At 36.6% G+C, this 13,727-nt stretch overlaps 2 protein-coding genes, 1 long non-coding RNA gene and 1 other non-coding gene across 5 annotated transcripts; all 4 read right to left on the minus strand.

The window, feature by feature from the left end:
• LOC142549451 (protein MULTIPOLAR SPINDLE 1-like) lies at positions 1-5,511 on the minus strand. 2 transcript variants are annotated; one of them, XM_075658407.1, is made up of 10 exons: positions 5,298-5,511; positions 5,149-5,206; positions 4,780-4,935; positions 4,540-4,602; positions 3,801-3,886; positions 3,625-3,676; positions 2,794-2,907; positions 1,508-1,700; positions 840-905; positions 1-397 (listed from the first exon to the last, which is right to left on the minus strand). In XM_075658407.1, exons 1-10 carry the CDS (start codon positions 5,475-5,477, stop codon positions 238-240), a joined length of 1,128 nt encoding a protein of 375 aa, XP_075514522.1. In that variant the 5' UTR covers positions 5,478-5,511; the 3' UTR covers positions 1-237. The 2 variants fall into 2 exon arrangements, with proteins under 2 accessions (XP_075514522.1, XP_075514521.1); XM_075658406.1 differs by having other exon boundaries at positions 2-397; positions 835-905.
• A 568-nt stretch (positions 5,512-6,079) lies between these two features.
• LOC142549452 (eukaryotic translation initiation factor-like) lies at positions 6,080-13,590 on the minus strand. The gene is made up of 9 exons (XM_075658409.1): positions 13,221-13,590; positions 10,537-10,608; positions 9,890-9,985; positions 9,484-9,684; positions 9,106-9,197; positions 8,665-8,752; positions 8,174-8,524; positions 7,706-7,948; positions 6,080-7,617 (listed from the first exon to the last, which is right to left on the minus strand). The coding sequence occupies exons 1-9, from the start codon at positions 13,377-13,379 to the stop codon at positions 6,568-6,570; spliced, it is 2,352 nt and encodes a 783-aa protein (XP_075514524.1). The 5' UTR covers positions 13,380-13,590; the 3' UTR covers positions 6,080-6,567.
• On the minus strand, positions 11,106-11,212 carry LOC142550401 (small nucleolar RNA snoR103). The gene has a single exon (XR_012821360.1). It is a non-coding gene; the product is annotated as a small nucleolar RNA snoR103 (small nucleolar RNA).
• LOC142549453 (uncharacterized) lies at positions 11,188-13,196 on the minus strand. Its single transcript, XR_012821210.1, has 2 exons — positions 12,730-13,196; positions 11,188-11,379 (listed from the first exon to the last, which is right to left on the minus strand). It is a non-coding gene; the product is annotated as an uncharacterized LOC142549453 (long non-coding RNA).
• Positions 13,591-13,727: the final 137 nt, after the last annotated feature.

A 13,727-nucleotide genomic window follows, 5' to 3' on the forward strand; every position in this document is an offset into this window, starting at 1 on the left:
TACAATTTGTGCCGTCCTAACAAATTCAATGATGAGGTTTTACCCAAAAATTTTATACAAAATAATTTTTCGGGAAAAAAAAAATTGCATCGAATTCAAGTTCTTATGCCATGATGTCACCCAAATATGTTAGTGACAGAAATATGAACATGAAATATCCCTAAATTATTTTGAAAAATCTGCAGCCAACACATGTAGATAGAATGCAGCATTCAGCCAAACAATTTAGCAAGAATATCAGGCTGTAGCTGACAAACAGACGAAACCTGACCCAGTTGTCGTGTTAAAACTCCCACGACTCGGTCCATATATAACATGTACAGTGCATTTCTGCCCTCCAAAAGCTCCAAGGCTTTTCGGGCATGGAAAATGGATGCCACCCAATCTTCTAAAATCCCTACAGGAAGACATTTTTTGGGAATACATGTTCGTTTCAAACAATCCAGATGTTCCGTACCAAATGATTCATTCATATAAAAGACACATGGTGAATAAATTAATTTGGGGAAAATTTTTAAAATAACATTGGTCAATATAATTTTATACAGAAGACTTTTAACTACATTTGAACAATAACCACTTATTCAGGGATCATGATAAAGACAATTGTTCATTCCTTGTCCGTGTCAAGAGAAGGATAACATCAGAAAAAAATATTGGTAAAATTTTTAAATTTCTAATTACTTGTTTAAAAAATAGAAATGTTATTTAAATGTGTAAGTTATCTACTATAAGTTATTTTTTTTAGGATAAGAAATAGTTACTCTGCTGCGCTTCACCGAATACAATCAAATATATTGATGATTATAAAAAATTATTCAAGAGAAAACTTACTTAACTCAAATTCTTGACTGATTGACCAGGAAATCAGACAGTCTGAAACCAAAAACTCAATTAGCTGGATCCTGCCATCGTCATTAATAATTTCTCAATTAAGAAATTTCATTAAGATTCCACAAGTAGTCGACGGGATGAAAAGTGGTAAGCTACAAAAACATCAAACGCTCTAATTATGCAGTATAGAAAGCCAGAAGAAAGATGTCTACAAATTGATTTTAAGATATAGCTACTCGAGTTCCAAATGCAACTAAATTGTCCAAGTACCTTGTGCCCGAGGAAATTTTTAATGCTAAGATATGGTATGCACTCTCAAACTATCATACAACAATAAAACAAAATTGATGTGTACAAGTAATGCGACTGACTATTATTATGTTGCATGGCACCAGAACTTACAATGCCTACATTAGAAGCATGTGGAATACCAAAGGCCAAGCATTGGCTTAAGCCTAGATGCAGCATTCGTATTTGTGCCTCGTTATGCGGTCAGGCTAGACATGTAACCAGTGCACTTTAAACTACAATGTTTCTAAGTGAACAACATGGTTTTCTTGCTACCAAAAAACAGCGTTGTACTAAATAGAGGAAAACAGATTCTGGTGCTAAAGCAACCTTACGAGTTATCTATGTTGATACTTATAAATATTATGTGAATTTTGACACTTACATTATGTAGATACAGTTATGCATTTGGGGAAAGGCACGATCAAATGGATCCATGAAGAGTAGACTTTCTGCAACTAGAGAAATTCTCTGAGAAACTGAAAGGATCACGCGTTGACCAACACAAGGATTGGTTCCAAGCTTACGCAATAAATGTTGAATATAGAACTGGAAATTATTGTGAGAATGACGGGACTCTAAAAAGGAAAAGAAAAACAATTTAATACAGGGAAGTAAAAATTAAGTTAAACTAACTCGTTAATAAAGATACTAACACAAATTTCGAGAATACTTCATTCTTTAAAAAAAAAAAAATTAAGAATACATTGCATCAAAGGCATGCTCAAAAGCCAAAGCCTAGCTCTTTATGTTACTAACGGAGGTTGTTAGGCGTGGAATACCTGCATATTAAAGCATCCTGATTAATTGAAGAAGATCTTGAAATACTATTCCTACAAATTCTTCCAATGCAGTCATATTAATTTTTTATGACATTATAGATGGATGGATGTGCTTATTATCCAAATTTTAATTCCTGAGTTTTGCTTCATCTATTTTGTCTAGAACAGACCTGTTAGACATGAAGCGCTTGTTCAATACAAGTACTTGCTTATCCCTTGTTCAAGATTCAGATGCTGGACTGTTACAGCATCCACGGACATGATATAATATTAGCTTGGCTAACTTTAGGTACGTACAGCTGGATACTTCTCAAGAAGAACAAAATCTCAAGTTGTTCTCAGCCCCTTGCCAGTTAAGATGGAATGATCCAGGCCTTGAAATTTCATATTCAAGCAGAACATTCAGGTTTTTTCAAGCTCGTGGAGTTAATTAAGAAACCGTTAAGCATATCTATTGCAATAAAATTCAGTAGTTTTGGGCATAGTCATGGTCTTAGAACTCTTTCTAGTGATTCAAATAAGTTCCTGAGTAAAAAAACATATATATGAGCAGTTATGAGGAAAAAGTCCGCAGACAAGTCATTCCAAGATGTTTCATGGAGGAGTAAATTTGTACAAGTACTGAGTACCAGATATGTTATGTGTGAAACAGAATTGGTAAAATTCAAAACATCAGTGGAAAATACATCCAAATTCCAACATATGGCCTAATTGTTTTTGAAACCCAAATCCACCAGTAAACTTAAAGAAAAATAAAATAAAATAAAATGGGAGGGGAATCATTGACACAACTAAATCACTGAAAAACAAGATATCTGCATAAATAATGACAATGAGACAACATAGCAACTAAGGCAAGACTTCAAATGGATACACGATCAACCATTACCATCTCCTCGTGACCCATCGCACATCCTTCGTATCAAACGCAGGATTAAGCTACTAACAATGCTTTCAACAGTCTCGTCAATATTTCCTTTTGGTGATAGAGCTTTTAGTGTGGCTTCATAAAACCAGAAAATAACATGAGACAAATTACAGGTAATAACAAATTTTTTCAACCCTTCTATTTAAGAAAAAAGATATCACAAGATCACCTGCCCAGGAAACTAAGCTCACATGAGTTAGAAATGCCATTGAGCAAGCTGTTGCTCTCTAGTCCTGGGCAAGCAATGGCTTCAGATTAACCCAGACAAATATTTCTCTAGTCTTTCCATTGACAAATTAATGGCTTGGCTTGAATTGGCATTTAATGTTAGACTAGAGTGAAGACATTAAATTTAAATATATTTCCAGAAATGCAGTATGGATGTCAAAAAAGTGGTCAAGACTTCAGCTCACTGTGGTTTTGAGCAAGGATGGTTATTAAATAGAAAACAAAAAGTTTCCGGATGTTCCAAAATGAAAATTGAATTATTCTTTCTTAGAAAACTGAAGTATTGAAATTTCTACAACACTGTGAACAGTCACGATTTCAAGATTGGACGAAACGATGACGAACTTCTCTATGGTTTCTCAAGGATTATAATTTTATCCAGCGACTACCTAAGGCACACAAAGAAACAGGTGTTATTATTGAGCGTGTCTGCTTCACATCCTTGGCACTTGGACTACCTTTATCATTTGCCAAATATAGGAAGGTCATTCACCAGCACTGGTGGTATTTAAGTACAGCTTTGGCATGCTTAGAGGGGGAAGGAGAAGAACAATTAAATTGTACCTAGAATAAAGTCAACAGCTTGGTGAGACCAGTTCTTGAAATTACCCTCTACCTACAAAATATATGGAAGCCTGAATAAAAAGTCTAAACTGATGAACTATGAGTGGTGAAATAATAAAATTTATCAACTCCAGTTTGATGAAACTCTGGAGGGAAGAAAGGATAAAGCAACACACTCTGGCCACAGAGGAGTTCTCACAAAGCTCCACAAGAAAATCTACTGAAGCTCTCAGTTGCTCCATTTCATTTTCACTGGAAAAATCTGCCAAGTACAATAATCAAGCAGTAAGGCACAGTAAAATCAAACTAGAAACCAAATTTCACTAGTGTCAACGAGCAAACCATCAACCAACTTGCACTTCTGTTTCAATGGTAAACCATGTTTTCCTTTTAATTCTCCCACACAGGCACAGATGTTGTAGATAATATACGTGCATACTGGTATTGATCCAGGAGTTTAAACATATTTCCGGTCGTCACCTCGAACCACAAAATTTATGGACGTGAAATGTTTAGCCTGTTTACTGATGCTGAAACATGGATATTCTAGTATTGTTCATGATGTGTCTGGAAGCAACAGGATAATTTTAGGTAAAGATTTAGGAATGAGAATAACTCATGTTGCTCATTCTTACAGCATCATGGAAAAATGAACTTCCCCTGTTTTTAGACAAATTCACATTTTTTCATTAAATTTAAGTTTACATACTGGTCTTGAGTCACCTGTGCGGATCCTCATTTTAACTTCCCCTTTGCCAAGATGACCTTGACAATTAAATTAAAAAGGTTCAAGTCCGATTTATTAGCAAATCACATATGCCTCACCTCACAAAATGAGACTAAAATACTTGTTACTTCAATAGCCAAAAACACAACTTATTTCCAGTACTTAAAAAATTTATGATGAAGTTTCACCTGAGATACATGATCTCTCTGATGAGCAATCATCTCTTTTCCTCTTCCGTTCCCTCAATCGCACTGCAATTTCGAAACAAAAATGAATTGTTTTATAACTCTGTCAACAAACGTTAAAAAGAAATAAAATTACTACCTGGTGAAAAAAACAAGAATAAAGACAAACACTTCAAGGTTCTATTTGAAAGGTTTCAAATCGATGACTTTTACGTAATATATAAACAATTTGCGAGGAGTAACCTTGTCTAAGAAATCTCCGCCTAAGTACATCTCTAAATCTCTTCTGATCAGATCCAGCTCCATCTGTAGTATCCTTAAGACTGATATCCCCCAAATCATCAAAGAAATAGCATGTGCACATCATGTTTCCCGGAAAGACATCATGATGGATCCCATCTAAAGTTAGAAACCAATCATGTGTTAAGAAAGTATCGTTAACAAAAAAATCTCAGAACTCATCCTAATATTAACTCCGCCTTCAAATGTTTCTGCACCTGTTTTATGAAAATTCAAAAATAATAACAGATAAAAGACATTAAGATAGATATAAATCACAAAACAATAAAATGCCTAGAGAGAGAGAGAGAGAGAAACAAATAGAGAGCTAACCTTCAGCAAGTTTGAGATCTTCCTTAAGCCTCGTGATTTCTTCTTTCCGCTGTTTAGACTGAACTTTCCCAAAAAAAAAGCTTGATCACTCGCGCTACAAATAAAGAGATAGATTCACCAAAAACAAAACGAAAAATGAGAATTGCAACCTTTCGTTTCCATTTGATCGCGTCTGGTTCATAGATGATGCTGCAAGAAGGTTGAGACTGAACTTGATCAGCAGTAGCAGCAGAAGAAGGATGACGCCGGGATTTGAGAATGGCGATTGCTAAAGCGAGTTCCATGTGAGGATTCAAATCGCAGTTAAATTGCTTTGGCGGATTCTCCATTTTCCTGATTGAGATGAGATAGTTCAGCGCGGGACTGGATAAATTTATATGCGAAGATGTGTTAGGTTCAATGGGCTATATAATGGCCCAAACCATTATTAAAGGTGGGCCGGTGGGCCTTCGGGCTTCAAATGATTCTGTATTTGTTGTTGAAAACTAGTTTTTAAATTAAGATGTAGAATATGCTGGAAATTTGAGAAACTCAAAATAGCAAATAAGGAATAAAAATAAGTTATAAAAATAGAAACGAGAAGTTGTTAGTTAGAATATGAAATAATACGGTGTTTTCAACAACAAAAAAAATTATATGTGTTTCTTCTCTTACTATTTATTACATTTGGACATAATAGAATCAAAACAACTTGTGTCATGGTTTGTTTTTGTTTTAATTAATTATTTCAAAATTATAGTTAATTTTCTTGTTGATTTTCGTATTTCTCTCAATAAAATGAAACAATTTGAAATTACAGTATCATTCGTGATTAATTCTTATAATCATAATATTACTCATATTTAATATAAATCAAGCATACCAAGTCACTGGTAAGAAATGACCAAAACAAGTGATACTTAATCATGAAATATAGGCTGCACGCATAAAATGTGACAACTACAAGAAATTAAATAGTCGTCGCAAGAAACAATAGATCCTTAAAAGAAAATGAAACAAATATATCACTCTTTTAAAATTGTGCAAATTCGAGTTATGATATAGCGATTTAAAGTAATTTAACAAGTGAAAAAAATATTAAATCAAAGATTTAAAAAAAAAACTAATGAAATACAGAACAACTCGAGCATATTGGGACCGACTGGCCAACACGAGAGAATACATAAATCTATCATATTCCAAGCCTTTCCGCCCGAACGAACACACTAATATGATGACCGGGATAAAAGTACACATCCCATCCTCCATCCATCACCTCATGCTACATGGCTCCGCACCAACTTGTCTAGAAGTGACATTGTTGACCCGGGTGCCCGGATATCATGGCATAATTCAGACCACAAACCGCAGCAACGGAGGAGAATGATGAGCACATTCATTTTATGATGTTACAAATGACTCCTGCACAACGAGTGAGCACTAAAATAGGCTCTCACACGCGGCAATATCAGGTGCCTGTGAATCCATTATCTTCGTGCCAGTCCGGTCGGAGCTAACAGCCTTTATAGTAGCCGTAAATATGGCTTTCTGGAAAAAATCATCACCAACCTTCGAAAGAATCTCTTGCAGCAATTTAAAGTCCAATCCTCCGGCTATAACTAGTTTCCCAATAATTTCACCAAAATTAGCTGGGGCTTTTGGTAAATCAATGGCAAGGTCATCCAGTAGCGCTGCATATGCAAGACATCCAGTAGCAATGTCGGTCTCGTTAATAACCTTCTTTGCCAGCAAGTGTTCCAAAAGTTTTGAGACAAGTTCAACACAAGGTGGGCTTTTCTCCAAACCTTGAGAGATGGCCTCTTTGACTACCTCAGAATGATATGAAGGTGACTGCAATTCCTCCACACATTGCAAGGCTTCATCCAAAAGTTTGATGCTAAAATATTCCTCCAGAATCGAGGTTATTTTACTCTTAAACTCACCTGGATTCAACCTTGAAACCGGAACCGATGGCTTGTCAGTAACTGGAACAATGGTTGCATTTGGAACCTGAGCCTGACCATATGGGGTAGGCACTTGAGATGCTGGTTCCGTAGAATATCCACTATAGTTGGCTGGCCGAGGAAGTGCACCACTGCTACCTTGCAAGAGGGCACTTGCTCTACCACTCATGAAACCACCACTACCTTGAGGTAGAACCCGCTGGTTAAGTAAAGGTGATTTCCCAATTGGTGGCGGTTGAACACGACCGGCAGTCTGAATGTTCGAACCATCACCTCTTGGCATAGATCGGGATCTCGGAACTTCCCAATTGTCTTCATCCATTCCAGGCATTTTCCTTGTTCCAGGCATGCCAGGCATCATACCACCTGAACCAGGAAGGTTCATGGGGAAGCCACTGGGACTAATATCCCCTTGAGCTCCAGAAGTAATCACCCGACTATTTCTGATGCTAGCAGTAGCACCTGGCCGTAGCCCCAAATTCTTCTCAGCTTCACTATGGATCTCCGTGATGGTTTTGGCTTTCACCTAATAAGTCAAAGCAGAAAAATAGATAATAATATTTCAGGGAAAAGAACATATGGAGAAAGGCAGTAAAAATAAGATATGGGGTTACCTCTTCCCGCCTTGGAACCCAATTATTAGCTCGCAGATCTAGCACGTTACGAACCATAAACCTCAGTCTTGAAGCCAACTGAGGATTTGTTGACAGTTCCTTCAAGCGATTGAAATACATGTCATTGATACGCTTCGATTTTGGGTTTTCATCAAGCTGTTTACCAATGGTGTTAAAGAACTGACATATGGCCTCAACATTCTCCTCTTCTGGACAACTCTTGGTATCAGGTCCCAAGAGTTCCTGTGAAAAAGCCCAAAGCTATCAGACCAAGTAGTTGATGATAAAACACAAATAAATTGCAGCACAGAAGAAACATATCAGTAAAGAAAAGATATACAATAACATAGATAAATGGGTTAAAATAAATGAACAGAATCATGGAGGCATATATAAAGTGATGCATAGACACAGGAGGGGTTGAGACACACACACGCGCACACACACACACAGAGAGAGAGAGAGAACCAGAACGATATGATGAACAAGCTTCTCTGGAATCATCTTCTGCTTTAAAAGTTCACCGATTAGACGAATGTTTCCAAGGGTTCGAATTTTGATTAACCTTTCTTTATCTCTTCGCTCTGACTCCTGTTCAGGAGCAGTCATCTGCTGAAGTTCTTCCCTTAATTTGTCAGAACCTTCAAATGCCTCCTGGCAGATATTCAAGAGAACTCTCTTAAACGTAATTTCTCTACCACCAGGCTCATCTGATGGAAATGGGGGGAGCTTTTCGTTCAGATCCGAGCACAGCAATGCATACATTGGGCAAAATGTGGGCTCCAGCACAGCTTTGTCAAATATCAAGGAGATAACTCCCTGCGGTAGAAAAATGAACATAGGCTCAAAAATGTGAAAAAAGAATGAAGTTTGCAATAGGGAGCAGAGAGTACTTGTACCGAGAAAACTATAATATTTCATGAAACCTACTACTGAACTAAATTTGCAACTTCGAGTACCTTCAAAATATCAGCTGTTGTAATCCCAGAATCAATCAATTGGCCCTTCAGAAGATCGAACTTCTCAGGCGTCAACTTGTTCAGTATGCTGCAAGAAACTCGTGACATTCAGCAGCCAGTTTTTGGGTGAAAGGAGTGTTAAGAGTACTCTAAATTAGAACTCTGGTGAAGAAAGATAACACCAAGTCATCAATAAATCAGAAAATTTCTGCCAATTTCACCATGTGAACATAATGGCAATGGCGGTTGCAGAATTTGAAACCCCAATTACAATAATGTCGATGGATGCACACAAATGACAGTAAACATGACAGTACATGTTAAGGACATGAAAAACTAAAACAAGCACAAGCCTCCCAGATAAAAATAAAAAAGCATATATAATACTCAAATATAGCGACTATGTGTGAATCAAAATTTAGCGGAGGTAAACTGTAATACCCTTTCACTGTTTTCAAAACACGGTCCTTTTCAGAAAGATTTCCTCTTCGAGCAGACCAAGGCATCTCAGCCTTGACTAAAGTGGGTGCAACCTGATACACAACACATAAATTTTTTAGCAGCTAAAACAACATGATGTAAGTCAATAACCACAAACTGTTATAAACAATGGCAAAAAAGCACATATGCACAAGTTCAAAACTCTTATAAGGCCAGAAAGCTGGGACAATCAGAATTTTAGGTTGCCAGTTTCTTACACTCACATGCTCCTTGAACCTTAACATATGTGAAAGAACAGCATATCGCAATTGAAATAGGTTCTCAAAACAGATATATCATGCAGGAAAAAACAAACAAAAAAAAAAAGAAATGGATTACCCCTTGAATTTGATTGGAAGAAATTTGTAATGTTCCAAACTGCGTGCTCAGCTGCTCTTGCTTATCGTATTGGTTTACATCCTGTAGCCTAGGGTCAATCTGTCCAAATTCTCTATCTGCAGGCACGGGAAATTGTGCAGAACGACTACGCCAGTCACGATTGTCCGGCTTAGAATAGTTACTCTGAACCAGATTTTGAGGCTACAAAAGGAAGTTACTTCCTGTTACATTGTTATTAAAATAAGACAACAAAATAATGGGCAGTTTATGGCTTAATCAACTCTAACAAACCATGTCCAACAGAGGGTAACAGGACGTACAGCGTCAAAACACAACAATTCAATGAAAAATCACATAAACTAAATGAGAAGTAAATTATCTTTTTTATCGTAAGGCGCGAACTTACATTGTTTTCTCCACGACCCCAGCTTGGATCTGTACCAAAAAATTCGGTTTCAACCTCTTGTTTGACTCTTAAAATATCTGCTGGGATGTCAACCACCTACGAAAAGATAATCAAGTCATGGAAAATTAGCGAAGTATCAACCAACAGCCAGGAAAGTATTAAGAGAGAATTCAAAAGGCCGGATGGCTTTAGTGCTGAGCACATGACAAGGGGAGGGGGGGGGGGGGAGGATTTGAACTAGCTGGTTCCAAATTAGTAACATAGATGATAACTAAAAAAAAGTACAGCATAACCCTACATATTAATTGCGTTTAGTTAATGGATAAATTGGCAATTCATTATTCTAAAGAGTAAATTTACCATATAATAAAGTATCTTTATAATTAATCAACTAAGAATCATTATATATGTCTGTTTCACAAAATAAATCAAAAAATATGAACTAACCCACTAAAGGGTTATAAAACCATATAAAAAATTTGTGACAAACCAAATATAGACAGATAAAACAAAAAATGGATGGGTTTTTTGTAAGTAAAATTACAAGACACGAAAACCTAAATATGCAAGATAATATGACAGAATATCACTAGAAGTGATAAGAAGAGGTATTGACAGAAAATCCTTAAAAGTGATAAGCAGATTACCTCCCTAAGCTGCAACAGCTGGTCTCTGGTGTAGCGGATATGCTCACAGCCTTCAAAATGAGACTCTCCAGTCTATCAACATTAAAAAAAAATGGTGGTCAATTGCACAAAAGCTAGCAAAAAAACGACTTAAAAATGGATAACTGATTTAAAGTAAAATCAGATTTCATGGTTATCATTCAAATCTTTGAATTTGGGCAGAGATCAGATCAAAAAATCATTTTAAAAATTCAAAAGGCGACGGAAATACAAGGACAGTAAATGATTCTAAAACTGAACCATAACTATTGGGAATAATATAAACTCTTCCAATACCTGAGATTTTGACACATGTAACAGATAGTTAAAAAGGGCGATTGTGTACAAATTATAATTGTGAAACGCCAAACAAAAAATCTGGATATCTTGTCAATAAAGTTTTCATATCATATGCAAGCAGCAGTTCTTTCCGTAACGAAGGACTTCTATACCAAAAATAGAATAGTTCCCAGCACAGGTTATGGACCCCTAGCAGATCTAGAAAATTATTCTACAATGCATGAAGAAAAGTAAAAGTATGGCATGATGCCAATTATATGCAGGTTCTTTATAGACATCCTGAACCTAACTGGATGCCCACCTAAATCCTACATAAATTGCTTTACGTCCATATTTACAGCAACTGCACTACTTAAGTACACTGCCAAGAATTAGGACGTTCACAACTCCACATCAACAAACTCAAATTAGGAACGCCAGAATTTATCCTTGGATGCAACAATATGAATGTCAAGATCTTAATTTTGTCAAAAGGTAGTTTTAGGACATTTGCTCGAACATCCAAGGGTTGAAAAAAGAGAGGGGCTAAATTGTAATGACTCGAATCCTTATTTTGAATGAAGTACTAATAAAGAGATAATTAAAGAGTTGTTAATTAACCATTATTAAGAAATTGATAATTTGAGATCAAAGTGTTGGGATCGACCGAATTTAAAATAGACAACCCAACCTACTTCATATTACATTATCCCGAGAAATCTAACTAGACAAATGAGATTCTGACACGTGGCAGATTAGATTGATTCGGATTTTCTGAACTAGTCTGAATACAGACTATAAATGGAAGATGATTTCTTTTGTTTCTTACACCGCATCCTTCAGAGAGAGTTCACTTCTAGCAATATAACTTAGGTTTTCTAGCCAGTTTCTAGGGCAGTTTGATGTCAGGAAATTTTGGAGCTAGTGTCGACTCAAGGAGGGGTCTGTGAACTGGAATCGAGACATCATCAGCAGCCTGACGACGGACGCAAGTATCATCCTAAAGACATAATAGTGATTTAAAGATCATTAGGAAGAACTTTGTAGCATGTTTGGTAATTCAGGATCTGGTTTGATAGTGATTTTATTATGTTGGTATTGTCTAGGTTCAGAGATTTCTGTCGGATTATTTTAGTGAGGCACGTGATGTAATGACTGAGATATCGAAGCGTAGTGTACACACTTATATGTTGCATATTTATCTGTTACATGATACGTCTTTTACTGCTTTAGCATATTTTGTATGACATCATGTTAAGCCTGATATCTTTTGAAATATACCTCGTTTGTTGGGCTCGCTCAACCCTATTCTGTATTGTTGACGATGGGGCATCGAGAGCTACAGTGTCCGACGGGACCTGCAGGCTCTGATGACCTGGACATTGTAGGTCCACGTCTTGATGATGAGTGTGCGAGCCAAAACATGCCTAGGGCAGATCAGAGACTACATATTCAGGCGCCTCTAGAGTGAGCATGAGATTCTTGACTTGATCCTTCATATCTGAGCATACTGCATTTCACATGCATCAAAACAATTTGTATAGTCGTACATTCTCGTATTGGGCGATTGTCGCTCACGTCCTTGTCTTCATCTTGGGCACCCCATTCCGTGGGACAGGTCTTAGATTGGACAGTTCGGACATCCAAGGCAATGGCTAGAGCATTTAGGTTTTCGGTGGTGATCCAGTGGAGGTTTTGTTTGGTTTATCGTATTCTCGTGCAGTATTATGTTTTCGATATGGTTGTATTAATGTTTAAGACTGCTACTATTGTTTTGTTTTCGTTTGGGTTGTAATATGATTAAGTTATTTGGTTTCGCTGTGCTATTGTTGTTATTAAGTTTGAATTTTGCATGCTTATTAATCTATTTATTAATGGCTCGGGTAAGGGTGCTACATAAATAAACACTGGTTAATTACATAGCATGACACTTTTGTAAAAGGTAAGGTCAAACTATCAGAAATCAGAATTAGCATCTATTTAAGATCACAATGGATCAACAACTGCATGAAATATTTTGTTTTTAGTTACACTCAGACTCAACATATATACGTGCCTGAAATCACATACATCAATGCACATTTCGATATAAAAACAAATTACAACACGGCCAAAAATGGCATACATGTTATAAACATAATACCAAGTGAATCAATTTTCCGCTTCAATAAACCACTTTCATTACATTCACAAAAGAATGACAAATAACTCGTACTGGAACTAAAAATTGCTCTGCATATACATAGCACATAGAATACAAAGCATGATAAACAAATCAATACTCATCCAATCCAGACAATAGGACAAATCCATAATATTTTTTTAAAAAAAAACATTCATGACAAGTAGAAAACCCTAGATCTGAAAAAAATCGAACAAAATCCAACCTTGGAAGAAGGGAATGAAGCTGCTGCGGTACCACCATGCGGACGCAGCAGCGGGAGATCAGAACTCGGTGCCGACGATGAATCGAATCGCGGGACAAATACTCTGCCGCGTGTGCCACCACCTGGTCTTAAGCTCAAAACAGTCTGATCAGCCTGCATAACTCGCAAATCGGAAATCTTCGCCGTCCAATCAACCACAAACCCAAAAAATCAATCTATATATGTATACAAAGAAAATTCTTCCTATATATCCTGAAGATAGACAAAATCCGAGATAAAGAGAAGATTTGAGAGAAAATAAGAGAAATTTATGTTTCCTCTCTCTACAAGAGGAGACGAATCGAGGACGTGAGGATGGAGGGGCCTATTTATATGGAAGGCGAGATAAAGAGAGAGAAAAACCCTTATCTATGTGGGCGAAGGATGATCGAGCTAAAACTTGAGGGTTTTTTTGAAAATATATATTTTTCTGGGACACCTCTTCAATTATAAAGAGTTTTGGTCTGC

The sequence above is a fragment of the Primulina tabacum genome, chromosome 6 (assembly GCF_025594145.1).
Source record: "Primulina tabacum isolate GXHZ01 chromosome 6, ASM2559414v2, whole genome shotgun sequence".
In the NCBI taxonomy this organism is placed as follows: domain Eukaryota; kingdom Viridiplantae; phylum Streptophyta; class Magnoliopsida; order Lamiales; family Gesneriaceae; genus Primulina; species Primulina tabacum.

Bases quoted from the DNA above. Each gene is read 5' to 3' on its own strand.
- LOC142549452 (XM_075658409.1), bottom strand. From the start codon at position 13,379: ATGCAGGCTGATCAGACTGTTTTGAGCTTAAGACCAGGTGGTGGCACA. The intron at 9,685-9,889 runs GTAAGTTCGCGC...TTCCTTTTGTAG, and splicing joins GGGGTCGTGGAGAAAACAAT to CCTCAAAATCTGGTTCAGAG. The intron at 9,198-9,483 runs GTAATCCATTTC...GTTGTGTATCAG, and splicing joins CTTCCAATCAAATTCAAGGG to GTTGCACCCACTTTAGTCAA.
- LOC142549451 (XM_075658406.1), bottom strand. From the start codon at position 5,477: ATGGAGAATCCGCCAAAGCAATTTAACTGCGATTTGAATCCTCACATG. The intron at 2,908-3,624 runs GTACAATTTAAT...GGTTTTATGAAG, and splicing joins AGCTGTTGACTTTATTCTAG to CCACACTAAAAGCTCTATCA. The intron at 1,701-2,793 runs GTAATGGTTGAT...TTTCCTTTTTAG, and splicing joins CGATGGGTCACGAGGAGATG to AGTCCCGTCATTCTCACAAT.